The sequence below is a fragment of the Triturus cristatus genome, chromosome 9 (assembly GCF_964204655.1).
Source record: "Triturus cristatus chromosome 9, aTriCri1.1, whole genome shotgun sequence".
In the NCBI taxonomy this organism is placed as follows: Eukaryota; Metazoa; Chordata; class Amphibia; order Caudata; family Salamandridae; genus Triturus; species Triturus cristatus.
In genome coordinates, this window is record NC_140592.1 from 847,373,502 (window position 1) to 847,397,551 (window position 24,050).

At 44.0% G+C, this 24,050-nt stretch overlaps 1 protein-coding gene across 1 annotated transcript in view; it reads left to right on the top strand.

The window, feature by feature from the left end:
• The first annotated feature begins 908 nt into the window (after positions 1–908).
• Positions 909–24,050, top strand: part of LOC146798941 (exocyst complex component 3-like) — a 243,595-nt gene continuing 220,453 nt past the window's right edge. Inside the window, exon 1 of the mRNA XM_085626310.1 lies at positions 909–1,328. Within this exon, the coding sequence (XP_085482436.1) occupies positions 1,100–1,328 (229 nt within the window). The 5' untranslated portion in view covers positions 909–1,099. The remainder of the gene's footprint in view (positions 1,329–24,050) is intronic.

Consider the following 24,050-nt stretch of genomic DNA (forward strand, 5'->3'; position numbering starts at 1 on the left):
GCCCACTTGGCCTGTTAGTAAGTATGGGAAGGGCCTGGCCAGTGTTTTTTTCAGCAATCAAAGAATCTCACAAAAAACAAGTGTGGAAAATGTTCCACGCTTATTCAGATGGAAAGTGGCAATGGTGTGGTATGTCGCTGGTGGGGTATTTTAGATCACTGGTGAGGTAGTACACTGTCATTCACAGACAGCACATTTTCCGTGGAAATGGCCACTAAATTTGAATAGACATGCATGCAGTTTTCTTGGTATGACTATACAGTGCACAAGCAATAATGTGTGGAAATCGGGTCTCAGCAAATATTTAACATTTACACATCACCAAATAAAGTGCCTTGATTGCTCTGAGCCTTTTAAAAACGTTATTTTCATCACACTTTAGAATGACAAAAGAATGTGCGTCATTTGTGCTTTATTTTGATATATGTGTATAGTTCATTTGCAGATATTTGAATATTGTTGTGTTAGAAAAAAACTGACATCCTACAGCCATACCTTTCACTTACTGTACTTCAGCAAGATTGACACATATGTCGCTTTCACAAAACCCTCTCACTAGTTTCCCAAAAAACAGCCATTTGCCAGAACACTTAGCCTGACAGTTGAACTGTCTTGAATGGGCAGCAAAATTTCTCTTATGAAATCCAACATTGTTATTTCTAGGGGAGCCGCAGCACCCCCCCCCCCCCCCCCCCCCACACACACACACACACAATTTCAGCGCCTACTCCACACCCTTCGATCGCCAACAGCCTAAACTCAAGCAAGCTGGAAATTAATGAGCTCGCGATATGTAGCTTCACCTTTAGAAATGAATATGAAAAGGTTCTGGGATTCCCCGGGAGCACGTGAGCGAGGGGAGGCGTTTGGATTTGTTTGTAGTTCATGTGGGAAAACGGCGTGTGCGCAGACAGCTAGGGTAGCTCTGTGACTCACGGAATAAATGCGCAACCAGTGACTGGGCGATGTGATGTTTCTCCTCGCAGCTTCTATCGCACGTAACTCTTCCGAGACGCCTCTTCAGTGTGCCGGGGAAACCCTCCCACAGACAACAGAGGCGTAACGCCTGTCTCCGCCATCGCTTGCGAATAATATCCCAATGGCGCAGCCATCCAGAAAGTTTGGAAAGTCAATGAAAAAACTATTCAAGAAAAACAAAAGAGATGGGACTGCGAGCGAAAACACGAGCCTTCTCCTGCCCGCGAAAACAGAAACCACAAATAACAAAGTGCAAGCAAAACTGAAGCAATGTGGACGCAAAATCGTCGAAACAGTCCGCGCTGAGAAAACGCGAAATGCAAGACCGAGCAGCCCACAGACCCCTCCAGGTAAGGGTGGCTCACTGAGTGTGCGAAGGTGGGGGGCACAGAGGAAAGCTGAGACGGTTCACTGTAGCTCGCACCACTGCAACTCCAACATTCGAAAAAGCACCTGTTGATTAGAGCGCAGCTCTCACGTTTTCAGACGGCTTATGAGTGACATTTGGCTGAGGAATGCGTGATACTTTGTTGCAGATACATTCATGTTCTTTGCCTTTGGCACTGCCATGATTCTGATAACCATATAGGGCCTGATTCACAGAACTAACAAGACAAAATTCTAAACTTACTACCATTTTTCTCAGTTTAGGAGTAGTAAAGTTAGGAGTCCTAAATTTAGGACTACTAAACTGAGAAAAATCCTAATTTTAAGACTTTCGGTATTCACAGAAGGCAATTAGGAGTCCTAAAGTTAGTAGTCCTAACTTTACTACTCCTAAACTGAGAAAAATCCTAACTTTAAGAGTTTCGGTATTCACAGAAGGCATTTAGGAGTCCTAAAGTTAGGAGTCCTAACTTTACTACTCCTAAACTGAGAAAAATCCTGACTTTAAGACTTTCGGTATTCACAGAAGGCATTTAGGAGTCCTAAAGTTAGGAGTCCTAACTTTACTACTCCTAAACTGAGAAAAATCCTAACTGTAAGACTTTCGGTATTCACAGAAGACATTTAGGAGTCCGAAAGTTAGGACTCCTAACTTCTGTGAATACCGAAATGAGTAAGTGCCTTTTGTGAATACCAAAAGGAGTAAGTGCCTTCTGTGAATACCAAAATGGTAGTAAGTTTAGGATTTTGTCTTAAATTAGATCTGCGAATCGGGCCCATAATTCCTTCACTCACTGTCAGATAAAATGGTAATTACAGTTGGCACATGTGACAATCAATTTGAGGGCTCTGCAGAGAGGCCAAGGATTGGATGAGAATGTAGTATGAATTCTTGTGAGAAACACTACAACTCCAAAGCTTTCATTTGTGCCCAGTTGTGCAGAGCCACCCACAACCTGGACTCACCTCGACAGTTAGGGGTCACTCAGTTCATATTACGCACTGATATAAAGAGTCACAAGATTGGTAAAAAAAAGCGAAAGAAACATAGTATATTCAGGGGCGACTCCGCCTCAAGAGCAGAGGAGCGTCACCCTGCCTGCTGCGAGAGCAGTAGGCAAACACAATTAAATAAAATGGTCTGTCAATGCCATTTTATTTATTTGCCACCACAGAGGCTCGCAATATGTACAGCGCGAGATTGGGTTGGGGCTGAATCCCGCAAATGCAAGATGACAGCACAGGTTTACAGTGCGCATGTCAGATTGGTTGGCCGTCTTGCGACGGACAGCCCCACATGCGTACTGTAGACCCAGCAATCCAACGACTGTGAAACAGCCTGGAGATGGCTGGCACAGGCCCCCCGATTCAAAATGAGGGCTAGGGTAACCTGCTCAAACCAATCCTGGAGTTACTTTCATGTTCCAGGACTGTGGAAAAATGCACAAAGAGGTAAAAACAAAGCATTTACAAAAAAATAGTGACAAATAGATACTCATTAAGTAGCAGATTACCTCTAAGTGAAAGCAGAAAACCTGGATAATTCACAGCTTCCCCGCTTAAATTGTGTGATTTTAGCAAACTCCTTTTTCTTCATAATCGCATGAGAATGTACTTTAAAATGCATGAGTTCAGAATACCAACTGTACAATACCTACAGTGTTTGACTTAATAGACCAAAATGTTGCTTTATAATACTCTGGGAAACATACATGGTTAACATGACAATTGTCTTACCTCTTGGTTCACTAATGGCACTGTTGGCAGTGTGGTGACCGAGGCATGAATGTTTTTAGGTTCATGTTTAAAAACTATCACATTTGATAAGTACTTCTCAGTTCTAGCCTAGAATATGTTAATGTCAAAACTATCACATGTTAAAGAAATACACACTTTTTTAATTTTGAAGAGACTTTATCATATTTTATGTGATATTTGTTGTATGATTTACATAGTAAATATTTTCAGAACTTGACTAGTATACAGGCTCTAGGAGCCACGCCAGACCACTGACTCGACTCTGGCTCGGCCCACCCTTTTAATTGCTTGGCTCGCCTACCTCTACTGTTAATATCTTGCAGCACAGTACTGATAAACACTTGCAGGCACATGCATCAAAAGAAAAACTGATCGCAAACAGGCAGATTCTCGGAATCTGCACCTTTACGAGCAGTATTTTTGCATTTGGGATGCATCATCTCAAATACAAAAATCGCAATTTAAGTAATCTCTAAATTGCGATTACTTAAATTGCGATTGCATTTAAGGAATCGCATATTGAGATTCCTTAAATGCAAAGCATTAAAGTAAAAAAATTAGCGATTTCGCTAATAGGGGGCGCAAATTACCATGAAGTTGAACTTCATGGTAATTTGCAAAAACTTTGTAAAATGCACTACAGTGCATTTTTCAAAGTTCCATTTTACACACACACATGCATATGCAGATTTCAGGGGTGCAACAAGGTGTCCTTTTGACACCCTGGCACCCTTGAAATTGCATTCTCAATTTGCGATTCTCTAATTGAGAATCGCAAATTGAGAATGTCTTCCCATTCATTCCTATGGGCCTCTAGGCCCATAGGAATGAATGGGGAGGTATTCCTTAATTGCGACTCGCAATTTGCGAGTCGCAAATTAGGAATGTTTAAAATCGCTATTTTTAAAGCGATTTGTACTTGCATAGGCTTTTGCGATTCCTTAATTGCGATTCCTTAAAAATCGCAATTAAGAAATTGCAAAAGCCAACATTGATGCATGTGCCTGTTGGTGTGATAGCACCAGGAAAACATAAAGTGATTTTGAAGTCTAGTTGCCAATTATGTTTTGTAAAACGTACCATTCTAGAGCCTGTGTCTTCACAGTGATGTCTAGTCAGAATACAGCTACTTACTAAACATAGGTAGCCCATTTGTTGATCATAAATCAGATGAGGTTTATAATAGAGATTTTAACAACATACTGCAAGATATTTGGTCTGGCTATAGGGGCTCTCTGCTAGATCTCATGCCATCAGTTCTTAAAGAATTGTGATAAGAAGTGGTAAAGGTGTGGTAAGTTGCCAGTCACACCTTTTGGAACACTCTGTTGTAAATATCTTACTTAAATGTGGTGTGGTAGCACACTGTAATTTACTGACAGCACATCTTCCATTGAAATAGTTACAACATTCACACTGACATGCAGTTTTACTGATAAAACTATATTGTGCTCAAAAGATAATGTGTGGAAAATCGATTTTCTGAAAATATTTTTCCTTTGCAAATCTAAATAAAGTGTCTTGAATTGTTTTGATGCATTTAAAATCTTTGTTTCCATCACACTTCAGAATTACAAAAATAGTCCTTCATTTTTGCTTTCCTAACTGCTGATATATTTTGAAATATTTGTACAGTTCATTCACAGGTATTTACATTTTGTTGAGTTTTTAGAAAAAAAGCTGACACCCTACAGCCTTTTCTTTAGCACTCCCCGTACCCCAGCAAATTGTCAGATAGTCCACTTTACAAAATCCTCTAACTTTGCATTCAGAGAAAGAAAAGTAAAAACCAATCCCCATGGTAAAAAAACATAAGCAGCAAGTTGTCAGAAGACATAGCCTGACATCTGACCTCTGTGTTTGAAATGTGACAAGATAAAAATAACATTTAAAGGCATCTTTATTGCTCATTCTCCTTCTGAACTCCAGCACGGTTATTCTGGGGGTGCTACAGAACCCCTGTGCCGCTATCTTCAGCATCCATGTGTTTTGGCCCGTTATCTGTATTCATTGCTGCTTTAAGGTTTACCACACTTGCTGCTTTAAGATTCACCACATCTTATGAGGATGGACAGGCATTAGGAGGAGAGACTATTGTATCAAAGATCTGCCCTGATGGACTCTGAGACAGTCCTTCTATATGACCATCGTGGTGCGGAGATAAGTGAAGGTCAGAGTATATATCTAGTTGGACATGCAGCGCTGGATTAGGTTAGAGTTCTCCGTTTGCCAGCATTGTTTGTCAATTCTTTCTATAGTATGCCCACTTTGCAATCTTATTTAGCAGTTGCTGTAGGGTGATTGGTTATAGTGGTCTTGAATATACACTGTCCCATTGAGCCATTCTGAATCTGTTTCATCTTATGTCTATTTGTGCTAAAATGCGATTGGGGTTTATCATGAAGCCTGACTCGGTTACAAGTGGCTAAGAGACGCAGTGGTGTTTGGCAAGGCAGAAAGCCAGAAGAGGGGTAGATGTCCTGAAGTGAGCATCCATTTCTGGGAGGTGGGGAACTTCCTTGGTGTTCTGGGGTAGGAGAGGTTGAGGTTCTGGTCCTAAGCCTTTTTCAGTACCTAACAGATCCAAACAGTGAAATGGCCATGCACTCTCCCTCTTTTGATTCTATTCATAATGAGACCACCCTGGGGTTGCTTGTGTTCCACTTCACAGAGGAGCTGGCCTGGCAGTTGGGTCTGGACTGTTCTCATTGGAGCAGAGTCAATACTAATTTGCATATGGCTGGGTCCAAACTAAGGTGGCATGGTGTGCAAAATAATGATGAACTAGGGTGCGGCCCGAAGTAATTACCAGTGGCTGAGATAAACATTCCATTCATCACTTTTTGTATACTTTAGTGTGTCGCTCTAAATGGGACTGGTATGGACAGACGTGAGTCCTGTGCACACTCTGTCACTGGAACCAAGCTATACCTGGCTGAAGAGCCCTAAGTAGGGTGAAACTGGTCATGGGTTGTGTGTGGACCTGGCTGCCGGCTTCAGTCTGGACTGTTCCCATTGGAGAAGGGTCTGGACTGATTTACATATGGCTGGGTTCCAACTAAGGTAGCATGGCATGCAAAATAACGATGGACTGGGATGTGGCCCTAAATAGTTATCAGTAGCTGAGATTAATTGAAGCATTCCATCCATTACTCTTTGTATACTTAAACATTTTGATGAAACTAGCTGGTGCACAAGCTCTTAGAGCCAGAGCCAACCATTTGATCAGCTCTTCCTCTTAATTTGCTGCTCGTCTACCTCTAAACTACAATTATCTGACTGTACATCAAGGCAGCTGGCACTACAGCCACATCCCTCTAATTTGTGCTAAGGGTGTTGGAGGACTTTGAGAGAATGGCAGGCGGCGTGGCCTTGAAACAACCTTGCCGCTTCATTATCCACACCTACTATAGTTCAGCAAATGAAAAGGGAGAGGAAAGTCTGGCAAAGGCATAGGTGAAATACCTGTGGGTGGCACAGACTTGAATAGTGTGATTAGAAAGGTAGGCGTCAGACTTGGCATCCTCGGCGTGGTTTCCCTGACTTTTTGCCTTAACCTCCTGCATTTTTTCACTGTGTAATGGATTTCGTTTTTGCTGGCCTAGATGCTTCAGGCACTTTGTCACTGCTGATCAGTGTCAACGTGCAAGTGCTCCCTGTATAAACTGTGATTATGATTGGTTATCCACAATTGGCACATTTGAGTTACTGGTAAGTCCCGAGTAAAGTGCACTGGGTGTGCCAGGGCCTGTAATTCAAATTCCACTTAAGTGGGCTTGCAGCACTGGTTGCGCCTCTCATATGAGTCGCCCTCTAAATGTGTCTCAGACCTAATACTGTGGTGTCTGTGCACAGTTTTAAACTGCCATGTCAACCTGGCAAGTACACCCGCTTGCCAGGTCTCATCTTCCTTTTTCTTACATGTAAGGCACTCTTTAGGTAGGCCTAAGGTACCCCCATGGGCAGGGTGCAGTGTATGTGAAAGGGAGGGCATGTGCTGATGTGTTTCATGTAGACATTTTCTTGTTTAACCATTCTGGCTGCCTCTGCTGTTTGTGTATTTACTGTCTGTTTTTGGAGTTACAGGATCTGAGGATGTGCATTCCCTGTAGACAGTCACACGGGGGTTGAGGTGTGTTCTACCTTTCCTGGGTGACTAATAGCTGGGCTGAATAGACCTTGGCTTCATTTAGAGTAGTGGGAGGTGTTTCACTTGCAGCTGAATAGGCTGTGTCTCCTTTGCACAAGGCTATCTCCACCTCCTGTAGTGAAGCTGGGCCAGAGAGGGCAGAACTGGTTTGGACTGGGCTCAGAGACCCTTGCCAAAAAGAGAACAAATAGAAAATGGGGTATAAGTCTTGGAACTTAAACTCCAGAGAATTAGATCACTTCTGAACTCAAGGGGAACCTCTGCCAAGGAGAAGATCTGGAGAGCAGTAAGGAGGAGTACTGTCCATTTGCTGTGTGTGCTTTGCCGGGTTGGCCTGCAGTTGCTGCTTCTAATAAGGAGAAGACAAAGACTCACTGGAACTTTGCTGTGAACCTGCTTGAAGAAGAATCTCCAAGGGCTTGTGTGTGCTTGCCTCCTGTCCTGAAGTCTAAGGGCCACAAAGACTTCACCTGCACCCACTGACCAGCACCTGGACTCCTCTGTGGACTCCTGTATTCAAAAGGGCGCCAATTCCAGTTCCTGTGCCCTGAGAATGTGTGTGGTTGTTCCTGCAAAGCAAGAAAAACAACTCAGGCGCTGTCAGCGGTGTTGCCAGTGAGGCCATGACCATTACCGAAGCCGGGGGCACCGCTTGTTTAGTGCACGATGCAAAGCCCTGCCTGCACTGCAGCTCTGATGCCTCTTGATGTTTGTCGATGCCTGCAGTTATCAGCTTTCCTGACGCAAGCACTCGCACCGACACCGTCACCGCCAGCGCCAGTATCACGTTATCGCTGAGCCGATAACCGATGAGTGTGACTTCACAAACTCTTCGACGTCACATCGCTTTACCAGAACTGATGCCTCATCGCCGACACCGCCTCGATTCCCCTGTCCTGGATTCGACGCCTCGCCCCCTCACGGACGCAACGCCTCACCTCCCCTGTGGCAGAAAAGAACTGGCTTCACCTCGGCACCGACGCCTCACCTCCACAACGCTGTGCATTGCCTTATGACTTCGTTTCCAAGGTACTGTTGTTTGGGGGTCTATGTGATTCCGTGCCTGGCCCACGCACTTTGTGGTCTGCGCGGTGCTTTGGATTTGTGCCTGTGACAATGTCGTAATAGCTCCGGCTGGAGCAATTTTGTTTATACAGTTTTATTTTTGAAGGTACCATTTTAAAAGCGATAGCTTGATACATGTATGTTGGATTTTTGACGTTTTAGTCTTGTTTGGGTTAGATAAAGATACTTTATTTTTCTAAACTGGTGTGGTGTCCATTTGTGGTATTTTCACTGTGTTACTGTGTGTTTAGAGTTCAAATACTTTACACATTGCCTTTGGGATAAACCTGTCTGCTTGTGCCAAGCTACCAATGGGGTGAGCAGGGGTTATCTGAAGTATGTTACTCCCTTACCCTGACTTTAAGGAAGGGTCCCTACTTGGACAAAGGTGCGTATCTCTGCCAATTGCAGACCCCCATTTCTAACAGTAAGCAGGGTCTATTATTGCTCGGATAAATCTTGTTGAACTCACCAGTGGTTTTAGCCACTCTGAACTATTACGGTTCTCGAATTAAACATTTGGAAAGAACATTGTTGCCACGCCAGTTCTGGAGCACTTATTAACATGCATGTAAATGTAGTTTTGCTTTTATTGATTTAAATTGTTTTTCCTCAACTTTGCTTCTAGTGGTACTAGCTGACATTATCTCAAATGCCAGTACAGCAGATACAAAAAAAAGAAATACACTTCTGCTTTAGTTCCTCGCTGTGGTCAATTAAGAAGCAAAACACGCTCATGGCACTTCCCCAAAAATGTGTTACATATTTTCAGGAATAATATTTAATCTAAATATAAGGTAACCCACCTTGCCACTAAGTGCCTGATTGCAAGTTGCTCGTTAAATTGCGATCCGTGCACAAACACGTTTCCTGTTCGCTAGGGCATAATTTGGTGGTGCAATGTTTTGTAGCTAAAATTATGTCTTCCTATACTTAAGGAGACCGTGTGACACAGGATGTTCTTATTTTTAATGCACTGGTATCAGACAGTTCTCATGTCTTAAGAGCTGGAGGTGTCATGTAATTGTGTTGACCCTAGTAGTGTCTCTTAAAGTATTTCTTTTATTTCTATGGGTTCCTTGCTCATAGGCTGATTTTACTCTTAGGCGCATACTCCTCGTTTGGTGTGCTTCTGTTTTTTAGAAGCACTGGGAAAGAACGGAGTATTTCAATGTTTGGGTGCTCATGAGATGTTTCCAGTGTTTAATGCACTAAAATTGGCGAAGTTATTAATCTTCCTGCAGCTACAGGCCTCGTACAGTGTGTTACCACCCTTATGGTCACACACCGCATACAAATAATTGTTATTCTTGGCTTTCACATGCCTGACATGGAGAATTCTCTCATTTACACAAAAGGCTCAAATAAGGGGCGTTTATCCATAGGTACATATACCTCACATAGGATGTTTCTATCTCTAAGAACACATAGGACTCTTATTCAGTGTTATCATCCGCAGGGGCATAGCAGTGCTCAATTTGAGCCAATGGTTTCTGCTGCTTTGCACTGGCACTTAATTGTTGGTACTGGTACTTATGACAATCCCAAACATGGTGATGCTGTCTGTCTAATTTTGAAATGAGCACAACAGTTTAATCATTATTTATACATAAAACATGACTGACAAGAGCTGCCCAAGCCATTCTTATAGCTTTGGGCGACCAGGAATAGTCCAAATTGTCGCCCTTGTCGCACAGCACAGGCTGGGGTAATGGGTGGTGCAAGCTTCAGTGGGCTCCTGATAATTCCCCTGGCACTTTTTTTTTTCTTTTACAAATTAAGCATCCCTGTACAGAGTTTGCATCTATCTCCAGAAGCAGAGGTCTCACACAGTGTTTCTTTTTGCATAAGTGAGAGACCCTATTAGTAACAAGCATTTGCAAATCCAATAGGTTTGACGCTCACTGCCAAACCTTTAGTATTTTTAATGCTTGTTTTGTAATAGGTTTTGTAAAATGTTATTGTTGGGTGCACACAATTGACTAGTAAAACGAGCCTCCTCCAAGAAATGCTCCCTTGGGCTTTGATTTATAATAGCATGGTAAATATGGTGGTTATGACAGCAAAATCAACATGTTTGAAAGGTGGGGAATACCCGATGGCAATAGTGTGTATGATTGTCATCGCTACTCCTCCATTCATGCACTTAAAGTCATCCAAAAGCATTGTCATGAATTTCTGGGAGCTATGGAGGTATAATTGTTGCACCTCCCACTAATTTGCACCATTGGCATTCGTTTTGATCTTGCTAGCAACTGTGTAGAACTTAAGAAAGTGTTTGACAATTGAGTCACTAGACATACAGCCTGCAGAATCCAGTATTTAACGACAAAGGTCCCAAAGATTGACTTTCTCTATTGTCTGACTTCCTCTATAACAGATGGTACTAAACACATAACAAGAGCCATGTAAAGTATGTAAAGTAAAATTAAAAGGAAGTACTAGACACTATTCTATTCTGCGTAATGTTATTTCTAAACAGTTATGGGACAAATATGTACTTTTTTGCAGTAAAATAACATATTTGATGTTCCTCTCTGTTCTGGCTACAGTGGCTTTAGCTGTTGTGAGTTCTCAAGTCGTTACTATAGGAGCATGGCATATTGATGATGGTTACTGTAAGAAATGTGGTTGTTGGTTGAATGTGGTTTGAGCCCAGGTCAAGCAGCTACCACAATACTTGCCAGGGTGTGGCACAAGGCAACCCTAAATTAACCTGTGCTTTACCCTCTGGTACCTTGGCACAGAGCAGTCAGGCCTAACTTTGAGGCAATGTGTAAAGTATTTGTGCAACACTCCAAAGACTAATAAAGTGAAAACACCACACAAATATTATCCCACACCAAGTTAAAAACATTTTTATACGTTATTTTTAATAAATGAAACAAGTCCAAAACAACAAAAATCCAATCAGTAGAACCATAGATATCCAATTTTATAGGTTTCAGTGAAAATAGCACCAAATAGCACAAAGCTCCAACTGTGGATATCTGGTCGCACCAGACTAGACAAAGCCACAAGTTCAGGCCAACCATGATGCAGCACGGGCCGGCACAGGGACCCAGTTAGAACGGCTGAGCAAATTACCTTAAATCCTGGTTTGCGGAACATTGCGAGGACCCGTGTTGAAGATACATTGCAGTCAAATGCGATGCAGTAGTTCCAAGATGCAACAAGACTGCGGTGCGAAGTCCTTTGTTGTCGTCGAGGATCCCATTGATGAAAGACTGTGATGTTAAGCCTGGCATTGAGGATGTGTCACACATTCAGGGTGCAGCGTCGGTTCTGAGGAGCTGCTAGCCTGTGATGTAGAGTCCGTAGTCGAGGCTACCATCAATGAGGGATCCAAGGGCCTGAACAGAGGATGCATCGCTCAGAGGTAGTTCCAATGGGGCAACGGGCTGCACGGCGATGTGGGTCCTTGCTGCGGTACTGATCCAGCCAGCAGCGGCAATGCGCTGATTCTTCTTGGGGTTGCGCTGCACAGCAGAGGTGTTGCGTCGGTTCAGTTGGCTCCACAGAGGCTGGCAGAGCACCTTAGACCCACTTCCAGGGTTCAGGACTGGGGTAGCACTACTTGGCAGGGTAGACTCACAGATGGCAGAATCCAGGTGCTGGGATCGAGGTTGTTGGACCCATCTGTCCCTTAGGCCCAAGTCAGGAGGCCTTACAAATAGCCCTTGGAGTCACTCAGGTGGTCCTGGGTGCAATAGATGCAGGTCCTGTCCTTCTCACCCAGGCAAGAGGGCAGCAAGCATGGAGTAAGGGGTCTAGTCTTGGACCCTTGAGATTCTGGATAAGTTTTTTAAGAGCAAGCATTAGGCTAGTGCCTGTCTTCCTCAGGGTGTTAATATGTCATTTAAATGACCCCTGACTGTCCAGAATGGTGCCCATGTATTTGTATTCAGAGCTGTGCAAAAGCAGTTCCCCCTTTAGGTGCCACCTGCTGCGAACAGCCAATTTCTGGCCAAAGATGACCGTCATTGTTTTCTTGTAGTTTATTTCAAGACTGTTTCTGCTGGTGTAATTGTGCAGACAGAAGAGTTGCCGCTGAATGCTGAATCTGGTTAGACTTAACAGCACGAGGTCATCCGCATAGAGCAGATGTGTCATATGCCGACATCTCAGCTTGAAAGGATGATAGTTAGCTTTATCTAAGACCTCTGACATGTTGGCAATATATAAATTGAAGAGCACAGGGGCAAGAATAGAGCCTTGTTTCAGGCCCAGATTTGTGTGAATTTTTCCTTGAAATGCATGTGCCGTCCTCCAGGTTGACCTGCACCCAGGTGTTAGAGTACAGCCACACAATTGCTCCCACTAGATAATCCGACAGGCCCCAATCCTGAAGTTTGCACCACAGTGAGCCTCTGGGGACGGTGTTGAATGCAGCTTTAAAGTCAATAAAACAGGAGTAAAGTGTAGAAACGCTCCAGTAGTGAAGTAGGAGGACCTTATCGGTAGTTGTACTTCTAAAAAAATTAATTAACCCCTTGTGTGCCATGCCCTTTCCCCGCCCTGTGCCGGCCGTTGCATTAGCGGGCGGGGTTCATGACGAGCTGGACTCGTCATCGGCACAGCGCAACCGTGGCCCATGACGAGTCCAGCTCGTCATGGGCACACAAGGGGTTAAGGAAGAGCAATATAGGTGGGACTTGTAACAAGTGAAAAAACAGCTGAATTGCCATGTTATTTCAAATATTCTTTATTTCACTCACTGATTAAAAGCAGCAACAGATTTTAGTTTAACCTTGCCAATCCAAATTGAAACCGAGCTGATTTCGGTTGGATTCCTTATTCCAAGATGGCGGCTGTGCCTGGAGCGAGAAAAATTAGTGTGATAAGTCCATTCCTCACCAAATAGTCCTTATACGAACATTTATTGATAGCACAATCTGGGGGTGGCGTTGCTTGCATTGTGAGATGGAGCATTAATAATGACACGCTGACTTTCAATATCCTGATTGCAGTGAGCGCAGCTTCTCAGCAGTAGCCAGGTCATGTGGAGCGTCATCATGTAAGAAAACATTGTACCTCAATTGTTGTTAGGAAAACATTGCTACCGAATATCTTTCAAATGCATGCTGGCTTGTTGGAAGTGTAGGGATTACAACCGCTGTTCTGAGTTCTATCTTTGTAGTCATTAGAACCAACTGCTTGCTTTGTTTTACACATTCCATAGTCATGTGGTGGCATCGTTCTGAAGATAAGTTCTGGGCTTACCATGGGAAAATTCAAAGGAAACCAAATAAAAAGATGTACTGTTTTTGGAACGTTGCAATTCCAAGGCTTGCGCGTGGACAAAAAGTGCAGTTAGTGACTGATCCATTACACACAGCAAGATTAGAAGCAACTAACGTTTTCTGAAAGTTGTAATCACAAGTTTCACGCATGAACTGCAAGCACGGTTGGTGACTGATCCATAGCATACTGTAACTTACTTTGCATTCAAAATTATCCTTCCTTAATGCCTCATAGTGATCACACCTTAACAGGAACTGTTGCAACAATCCACAGCTAATTTGCTGTCAAACCTCTAGTGTATATGGTTTAAAAGTGAGCCTACACTATTGTTTCCGCTAATTGAGGCTTTTTAGTTCTGCTAAACGTTTGAACTGGGGCATGTCTATTAATCCTTATTGTTTATGTTGTTGTTGCATTATTGTCATGTGTAGAAAACATTATTTTGACATCTGTGTTAATATGTTGCATGATATTTAATTGAATGGGCATGTCATTCTTCTTTAATGCTTTAATGTTCATGGCAGTATATCAAATAGATTGAACAAAATGTGTTTGAATTATTAGTGAAAAATACATTGTGATCACGCTGATTAAGTTTTGTGACCTCAAAATCAAAAGATTCTTTTTCATGGATTAAAGCCAGTACTGGCTCTCTCTTTGTTGTTTCACACTCACTTTCCAAAGGTGGCATTTTCAAAATTGTAATTGAAATTTCGACTTTACCATATGTAGAGATTTTTTATTATAATTCCAAAGACACCAAACATGAAGGAGTCACCTGTTCCCATTTGGAGATTACAGGGTATTAAATGTATTAAGGTAACTCCAATGTTATCTTATAGGAGAGGCAGGACTTAATGTAGTGAAATATTAATTTAAGAGTGTTTCACTACCAAGACATGTAAAACTTAATAAAAGTACATGTCCTACTTTTTATATACATTGCACCATGCCCTCTGGGCTGTCCAGGGCCTACCCCAGGGGTGCCTTATATATGTGCTGTCATTTATCCTGTCTGCTTAAGTTGTGCTGTTTATTTATTAATAACGATGGTTGATATGTACTGTGAGTTGCAGGGTGTGTGCTTGTGACTGTTGGCAGATAGGGCTTCTTTTGTTTTCGTGAGTACAGTGATGGCTGGAATGAGTATTAAAAGGAGCCATGGACCATGTCAATGCATTTGGGGTTGATCCCCCCCCCATGCTTTCTTATTTTAAGTGTGGCCAAATAATTACTTTGACTAAACAACTGCTCCTATATATTGACAAAACACCCTTAAATACGAAACAGTACTGAGTCCAATACTTCAGGGTCTGGCACAGTGCTCATGAGCATTATTTCTCCGCAGCTTCAAATCACAAAAATGTCTGGTGGTGCATGACTGGTTCTCAGTCCATCAGCCGCCAGGTCCTCAGCTTTTCAGCTATAAAAGCAGCCTGCTGTTCTCCAGGATACCCGTGGTTATCCCTATGCCATCCATGGCCAGATGAAGCCACCAGATGTGTCGTTCCAACTGTAGGGTATGCAATTCCAGAATAACCAACATTTTAACTTCTTTTCCGACCACTGTGAGAAAACACGCGTAGAAATATTTTTATGTGCTTATGATTGAGATATCGATCAGTTCTTTACTGAATTGACCGCTGGACATTGCCTTTGAATAACACTGCCTTACTGCACCCTTTCTAGGACAGAGAGGCACCGTGACTAATTGTTTAACAAATACATCACAAGAGCCGTTTTGCATATCTGCAATACTTCCCTTCATATATTCTTTGACTACCTTTTGATATAGAACACCAGCCTTTTCATCTGCTTAGCAGGTCATAAGAACTTCTGCTTTATGTTTTATCTAACCTGTATGCCCTGTCTCCTTTAAAATTAATATATGATAAAATTGTACTATATTTTCCCTTTGCCTGTCCACTGGCACCTGGTTCGCACCAACAAAAAATTGAGCCACTGGGTGGCTTCTAAAGTCTTGCTTTCTCAGCTGAGGCTGGGCCAGACAAAAAGTTAATAAATAAATCTGCAGCAGATTATCTCAAAACCTGATTATGGTGTGTAGGGTATGGTTTGCTAGCCACTGTTATTTCATTCTATTAGGGATTGCTATTGTATCTTACTTGTAATCATGTACAATTGTATATTTTATAAATGTTTGTGCAGGTACATACAAAGCACTAGTTGCGGCCTGCCAAGAGCAAGCAGCAAGCCGGAACATAGAATAAGTAATCAGTTTGGGCAATAATATAAAGATAAAGTAAGCCATTCCTAGGATTTACTCCTGTAGGAAATCCATGTTTTTGCATGGATCCCCTAGTTTCTTCTCCTGGATATCTGGTATTGCCCCATCTAGATAACTGTATCCTGCTAAATAGGTCCACACCGTTTGTGCCATTTTTTTAAACTGGAAAACTGTGTTGCAATCAAATTCATACATTACACTCTTTTGTAAGTCAGTTGTAATGTGTGCACATATGGTGGAATCTGTGCAGAGATCAACCTCTATCCTGCAGAGAAAGTTTTCTCCACTAATATGAGGAGCAAAAAGCTGCAACATGAATTTAAACACAGCGATATGGCAGCATAAATCAAGCCATGATCACAAATGCAAATGTAAAACTGGTTTTGCATTTGAAAGGCCTTGTTTAGCTGTACATGTGCATTTAAATACTATCCACTGGTACTTTGTGTGTAAATCTTAAACGTACAATGTTTTCCCAGTTGAAACTACAAAGCTATCATGGGCTAATACGGTGGGTTGAGTGCAAGTTGCTGCGACGTGCGGCAGTCTTTTAAAGTAGCATTTTGCTTAAAAGGCTATTCTAGATAACTGGAGTTGAGAAAATAATACCAATTTCATTTTACCATCGTGTAGGTGAGTAAGGATAGAAAAAAAAACAAGCACTTGCAATGCAATTGGTCTCGCCTTTGGGTCCTTATATGTATTTAGCTATGTAACACATTAGCCTGGGTGCTGAAACATCTACTGTTCTTTAACATGGAGGGAAAGTAAGCACCAAACTGTGGCACACCAGGTATGGGAACACATGGAGAGAAATAGTGCCTATCAGTGGGAAATTTTACAGTCCAAAACTCTGTTTTTAATATAAAATCAGCCCCTTCGGTGGTCATAACACTGAAAATACAAGATTTGAAAAAACTATTATTGTCTACTGGTGCTCATTGAATACAAGTTTATATGGCCTGGAATCTAGGGAATGCTAAAGTGATTCTGGTATTTTACTGACCTCTGCTGGTTGTTTTCTATCAAGAAAGTTAAATAGAGGCAGTTGCCAGAAAGTCTCTAAGTAGAAATCAATTCTGGTATTTTATTGACCTCTACTGTTCGTTTTCTATCAAGACAGTTAATTAGAGGCAGTTGAAAAAGCAGAAAGCAATTCTGGTATTTTACTGACCTCTACTGGTCGTTTTCTATCAAGACAGCTAATAGAGGCAGTTCAACAGAAAAAAAGTCCCTAAACAAAGGCGGAAGCAGACATGTCCTAGGGCTGATCTCCAGAACCCACAATTCTTTCAGTCAGCGCAAGCACTGTCTAGGCTCGACCTAAAAATCTGTGGCAGCAGTGGGTGTGACCAACAATATGACCTACAAGATGTAATTCCCAAGTCCACCGCACCAACATCCCCATCATTATCCAGCATTTCTTTGTGGCAAATGCCCCAAGTTAATTCAAACTATCTACAACTGAAATGTAGACGGCTGTCAGTGGGCTGATATTGGAGCCTAAGTAATCACGTTGAACTGACGCTTCCTTTGTGCCTGTGTGGACAATGGTGACTAAGAAAAGCTGTCACAAATTCGCCTGCCAAGGATACAGCCTGAGGGCCAAGAAATTGTAGAGAAAACACATTGGTGGAAGTCAGATCACCCATCATGCTTGAATGGGTGGGGGGCATGGTCCAGCACAGAGGGGATGTCAGCAACCAGTCCTGGTGGCTGGGGAATCATGCTTCCCTCTGTGAGATGGCCTGTGCCTCTTACTGTGGTGCAAACAAAAAGAACAGATGATGGACGGAATGCTGAACAAATCAAACATTCACCCCAGTCACAGATCAGGGTTTAAGCCATCGTTTCTTTGCTCACCACACTACCCAGTTTGGACCCAGCCATATTGAAATCAGTCTTGACCCAGCTACCCAAAAGAATAGTCCAATCTGAACTGCCAAGCCAGGGCCTCCTTGGACTGGAAACAAGCATCCTGGGACTGATTTTGGGTAGGGCTCCCGGTTTTCCGTTTTTACGGATTTCTACATATAAATACAGACGGAAAACTATTTTTCCTTTGTCTGTATTTATATTTAGAAACGGAAAAATACTAGTAAAACTGCATGGATGAGGTCGCCTTCAGGCATGTGCTAATCAGCAGTGAGGAAGCACACCTCGGTTGCACATTAAGCTCCTCTGCTACAATCTAGTCACTCGCCTCAAAGACACTCACTTGCAGTGCACGTTATGTTAAAGGCAGACGGCCCATTGTCATTCTAATGTGATAAACATCTGCAGTCAGAATGACAATGGGCTGTCCACAGCCTGTGTGAGGTCGGGGAGGGGCTGTTGCATCCCGTGGAGTTCCAAAGAGATGTGCGAGCTGGCCCCAAGAACTTTTTAACGCCTGGGGGTTATCGCAGCTAAGCTCCCCGGGTGCACTGATAAACACTGAACAAAGCATGGGCCATGAGAAAGCTTACACCGGCCCATTGTGCCTGCTGCCACCAGGCCCTGGTGCGTGGGTGCCAGGAGCTGTTTACACAGGAGCTGCGGGTTCACGCCTTGCCCTCCAACAATGGACTGCCAGGGACGGGCATTCCTTCCTGAACTCTATTTGATGAGAGGCAGACAAGGCCTGGTCTGTTCGGGGAATGCCAGGAGTTTCCTCCCCTTGAAGAAAGGCCCCCCTGGGCTGAATCGAGACAGAGAGAGTGAGGCGTTCTCCTTTCCACCCCTTGCCATGGTTCAAAGACACCGCAAACAAGCTACAGAGATGAGTTTTCCAGCACCGAGTGTAACGTGACAACGTATACATTTATATAGCGCTTGCTGTTTCAGGTTTGCAGCTTGGCAGAGCTACAAATAACTACTGCCACTAACGCCCAACTATATCTTACTCATTTTATTGCACTCAGAAGGAGTACACACGTGTACATATCTGCCCAAGAGCACACTGCACCTGTTGAACTAAGGTCCTGACCTGTTTCTCGCTCACTCCTGCAGTACTTGCAGCACCTCGTCTGTGAAAGTGTCACCCAGAACACTTTTTTGGGAGCCTGGACTTACTTTAATCCAGAGCAAGATAGGGACAGGCTGAAAACTGAGAAAGAAGGAAGAGGAAAGTAGGATAACAGTGACAAGAGTGAGACGACTAGAAGTGCAGATGAGTGGGAGAATACAGAGACTAGAATGTAATAGAGAAGGAAATATCCTTTCCCCAGTCAGAGTACTGTGGGGAACTTGTGGCCTTGTGTAATTTGCCAATGATGTTCACTGATAGCCCGACAGCACTCCTTTTCCTTACTACTTTAGAGACACCGAATGGCCTGTATCCTTTTGAGATGGTTCCAGTCCTGCAATTGAAAATCAGTGGGGGTTTGACGTTGAGAGCACATCCAGTTTAGGAGCTCTGTAGATTTTAGCACTTGCTCGGTGTGCTCTGGGCCCTCTTCATCAGCCAAGCTAGCTTGAATCCAGTGGCACAGTGAGTGTGGAGCCCATTTCTGGGCATACCCTTCACACTTAGGGCATCAAACGCATAATGAATTATTGCGCTACAGCTTCTCTTTTCTGTGCTGGATAGACTGGGCAGAGGTGCGGATTTTTGCATGGCCTGCTGGCAGATGTGAGAAGATCCAGGCTGGTCAAAGGTGATGACAACAAAAGCAAAGGACACACACAAGAGCCTGCCCTCTGTCTGTTATGCTGGATTGTTGGGGTCCGTGCTATGGAGCTGCTGCAATGTGGTGCTGACCCTAATGGATCTAGTGGCCTGGCTTGCTATGGGAGGTGAGAGCAGGGGGGAGGCTGGCTGTGAGGAGTCCTAGGGCCTAGAATACTGACCATACCATGTCCTGGAATTCGATCTTCCTTATCAGGCATCTCTTTCGGGTGAGGCTAGTGCCAACCTGTGCAGTGGACGCTGGGATGACCTTTTCAAAGGCTTATTGATGGATTGCTGAAACATTTCCTGGAATGAAACACCAAAGATTGATCACAAGTGGTGGGATTTTTTGAGGTTCTGGTTCATAGAGTCCCAACCTTGTTTTCAAAAAATCATATGATGCTTTAAAGGTATCTTAGTGAGAAGGTATTGTGTGCAACACAATTGCTTATATCTTGAACAGACCCAGGCCAACCTTTGGCAGGTGAGACTCCTTATTTGATTATTGGTCCTAATCTGGTTGAATGTTGCTATGATCTAGAGACTAAAGGAGGCACCGAAAACCCAGCAATCGCAGGGCCTGAAACCTCAGTGGCTAAGCTGTTCCTTGCCCTAGATGATTATTGCCTGGCTAGGGAGCCCCTACAAAAAGTCAAGGCACCAGTTGAAGACTAAAATACACCCGGTTTGCAGTGCAGGAAATAACATCAGTGTTGGAGACCAAGTAAGACATTGTTGTTAATGATGTTGGGTGTTCTGAGGGCTGGGAATGGAAACTCATTGATAGAGTAAGGCCAAAACTAGTCACTATTTAGTTTGAGATCACATACCCAAAGAAGGCGGTGACAGACATGATGGAAAGGATCAGATTTCTGGAATACAGGGCAAAAAATGTTGAGAGTAGACACAGACGACAATATTAGGGTGGGAAGTTTATCATAAATGATTGAAGTGTTAAGATTTTCCTTGAGGACCGGCTCTTTATGACACAGACGCAGAAATGTCTGTTGGCTTTGTTTTCTGTTGAAAGGGCTCACAGTGTGCTAGTTAGTCCCTCTTCCGGTCAAGATAGTAGGTAATCATTAGTTAGCTATTGCAGCTGGGGTGGTGCGTAGGGAGCAGCTAAGCTTCATGCCACACAGATTCACTACACTGTACGCCTCCCAGTCTGGATTCCGCAGCAACCACAGCACCGAGACCGCCCTCCTCGCTGCCACCGATGACATCCGCATGCTGCTAGATCAGGGACACACCGCGGCCCTCATCCTTCTAGACCTTTCCGCAGCTTTCGACACAGTCTCACACCGCACTCTAGCAGCCAGACTACACGAAGCGGGAATACGAGGAGCCGCCCTCAACTGGATCCAATCTTTCATCTCCGGCAGAACCCAGAGGATCCGACTCCCTCCCTTCCTCTCATAAGCGATGGAAATCAACTGTGGAGTACCCCAAGGATATTCACTCAGCCCCACGCTCTTCAACATCTACATGGCCCTCTCCGCCAGCGTCAGACAACATAGGCTCAGCATCGTATATCCTACGCCGACGACACCCACCTCATCCTCTCGCTCACAAAGAATCCTGAAAACACCAGACTCTGCTTCCAGGAAGGGATGAAGAACGTAGCTACCTGGATGAAGGACAGCTGCTTGAAACTAAACTCAGAAAAGACCGAGGTCCTCATCCTCGGCCCCCGCACCTCCGCCTGGGACAACACCTGGTGGCCCTCTGCCCTCGGGAGCCCACCCACCCCTACAGACCATGCTTGGAATCTCGGCATCATCCTTGACTCCTCCCTCTCCATGAAGCACCAGATCAACGCCGTCGCCTCCACCAGTTTCAACTGACTTTCATCCTCCGTAAAACCTTCAAATGGATGCCCCCCGACTGCAGAAGGACCGTCATCCACGCACTCATCACCAGCAGACTAGACTACGGCAACGCCCTCTACGCCGGAATCAACAACACTCTTCTACACAAACTTCAAACCATCCAGAACGCCACAGCCAGACTCGTCCTCGGGACACCGTGCCACGAGCACATGACGCAACACCTACGAGGCCTCCACTGGCTCCCCGTCGAGAAGAGGATCACCTTCAAACTCCTCACTCACGCCTACAAATCCCTCAACAACATCGGTCCCAAATACCTCAACGAGAGAGTATCCTTCCATGTACCCAAGAGAAACGTCCGCTCCGCCGACCTCGCCCTAGCAGAGGTCCCTCGCATCCGCAGAAACAGAACCGGCAGGAGAGCTTTCTCCTACATTGCAGCAAAAACCTGGAAAGAGCTCCCGCTGAACATCGGACACTCCCTGACCCTGCACACATTCAAGAAGGACCTGAAGACCTGGCTCTTCGACTGATCCAGAGCCGCTGTCCCCCCCCCCCCCCCCCCCCCCCCCCAGCGCCTTGAGACCCTCATGGGTGAGTAGCACGCTTTATAAACCCCTGATTGATTGAGTGATTGATTGAGTTCATGCAACCAGCACATTTGCGTGTAATATATGTTTAAAAAAACCTCTGTGGCATTGGATTTTTATTATCTACGGCCCAACAATAACTTGTTGGTGAAGTTGTCATATTCTTCATTACATCAGTCTGATCTGGTGGCTTAATACCTTACCTCCAGCTAAGCCTTCTGAGGCCTAGAAATGATTTAATGATATTCAATGTTCTAAGCAGTCTCGGACCCCCTGAGTGTTCTTCGCAGACTCCCAGGGGTTATCGGACCACAGGTTAAGAACCACTGCTCTATGCACTTTAACATTTTTTTGTATGTTTGAATGTATATATGATTCTCATAATGAATTGTGGTACACGTTATTATGAGATACAACTTATGTGTGTGTGTACTTTTTCATAAATGACTGTGATATATAAACACTATAAATATATGTTGCCTAAAAAGACCATGGTCTGATACTCAATAGTAAATCATTATAATGCAAATGAGGCGGTGCCCAATAATGACTTGCATTATTGCAGCGCTAAAAGTTAAAGTTTAATCAATCGCTTAGGGACCTACTATAATATTTCACAATATGAGGCCACGTTCCAGCGGGTTTTTAGGGCTTTCCCTTCTAATCTCTGGTACTTTTTTTGCTGCAGCTGCTATTGCTGTTAATTGGTGCACACACTTCAATTAATTCCTGGTTTGTCAGTAGGATGAGTGACACCTTTTTCATTCGACTTACTTTCCATCACGTGAGAGCGTTATGTGATTTCTTGTTGCCTCATACTGTTTTCTTTTGGCTTCTTTAACATAAGATGTGGCCAAAAATAATAATACTGCCATCCGTTGAGTCATTTTCGCTCTATCTGGAAATTCATGAGCGCCGTGGAAGTTAGCGGTGTCCTCGTGCGCGGGAACCCTGCCTCCCTACGCTTCTCTTTTAAACACTAAATGCAGTGGCGGCTGTTACCCTAAATATTTGGTGAGGCAACCACTGACTTGCAATGCCCGGGGGAAAGGGTGTCGAGGTGGGAGCAAGGTGTACGAATGTTTCTCTGGCCCTCCAGGTCCACTGCTGTCACTAGCCCGCAGACTCCGACTCTTCACCGCTCCTTCTCATCCGCTGTCATCCCTCTCTTCAGCACGAGATTTACCCCTTCATTACTACCCATCTTTGTTCATCCTGTGTCTCTTCCAACAGTTTTAATGCCTACCAGTGCACCATCCATCACTTACTCATTCCCTCACACTAACAGCTGGGACTGCAGCTTGATTGCCTGTGCTCAAATAAAGCCCACAGCCTTCTGCATGTCTAGGCCAAACATGTTGACTTTACCAATGTTTGCTTTTAAAAGGCAGAAAAGGTTATGAGTGCAAGAATGTTGCGCTTGGCTTTCCTTTCAAATCTGTGAATAATGTAATATAATAGTACTGCTGTTTTGTATGTTCATAAGAACTCACGGGTGAGTAAAGCATACGGTGTTCATGCGCTGACAAGTAATGGCTCACCCGGTAAAAAATGCATTGCAGAGTCCAATATTTACAGAGCGCGTGAGACCTGGCAACTCATGAAATACCCAGAAACAACAGAACATTTCCGAGCAATGCATTTCACTGCACATTCCTGTGGAGAAGAGCTTGAAAATTCTTGTTCAGAACCGAAAGAAGGTCGACACCCCTATATACTTCTGAAATGTGGGCACTCCAGACAACAAAATAAGTGGTTTATTACCCCCATGCTGCTTGTAAACACTACATGCAGCTGTGTGCAGAATGTCGTTTTAAGAGTGCACGTTTGCAAACTAACTGACTCATTCTAAGGAATTGACAACATGACGAGGATTCATTGTTTCAGACTTCATGCTGCAAAAGCAATACAAGCTATGCATAGACTGTCACCCGGTCGTTGTGCGCTGGCGCTGGTATGCAGCAGTACTCCACACTAATCCAAACGCTGCTCTCATGCTGCTGATAATGTTAGCAGCATGAAAGCAGCGCCAGGATTTGCTGGAGTGGGCTGACTTGAAGCTCACACAGGCAGTGGGTGTCTGTGCCTGCCTCTACACTTGCTGTGTAAGACAGCTGGGTGGAGAGGTTTACACTGGGCATGTCAG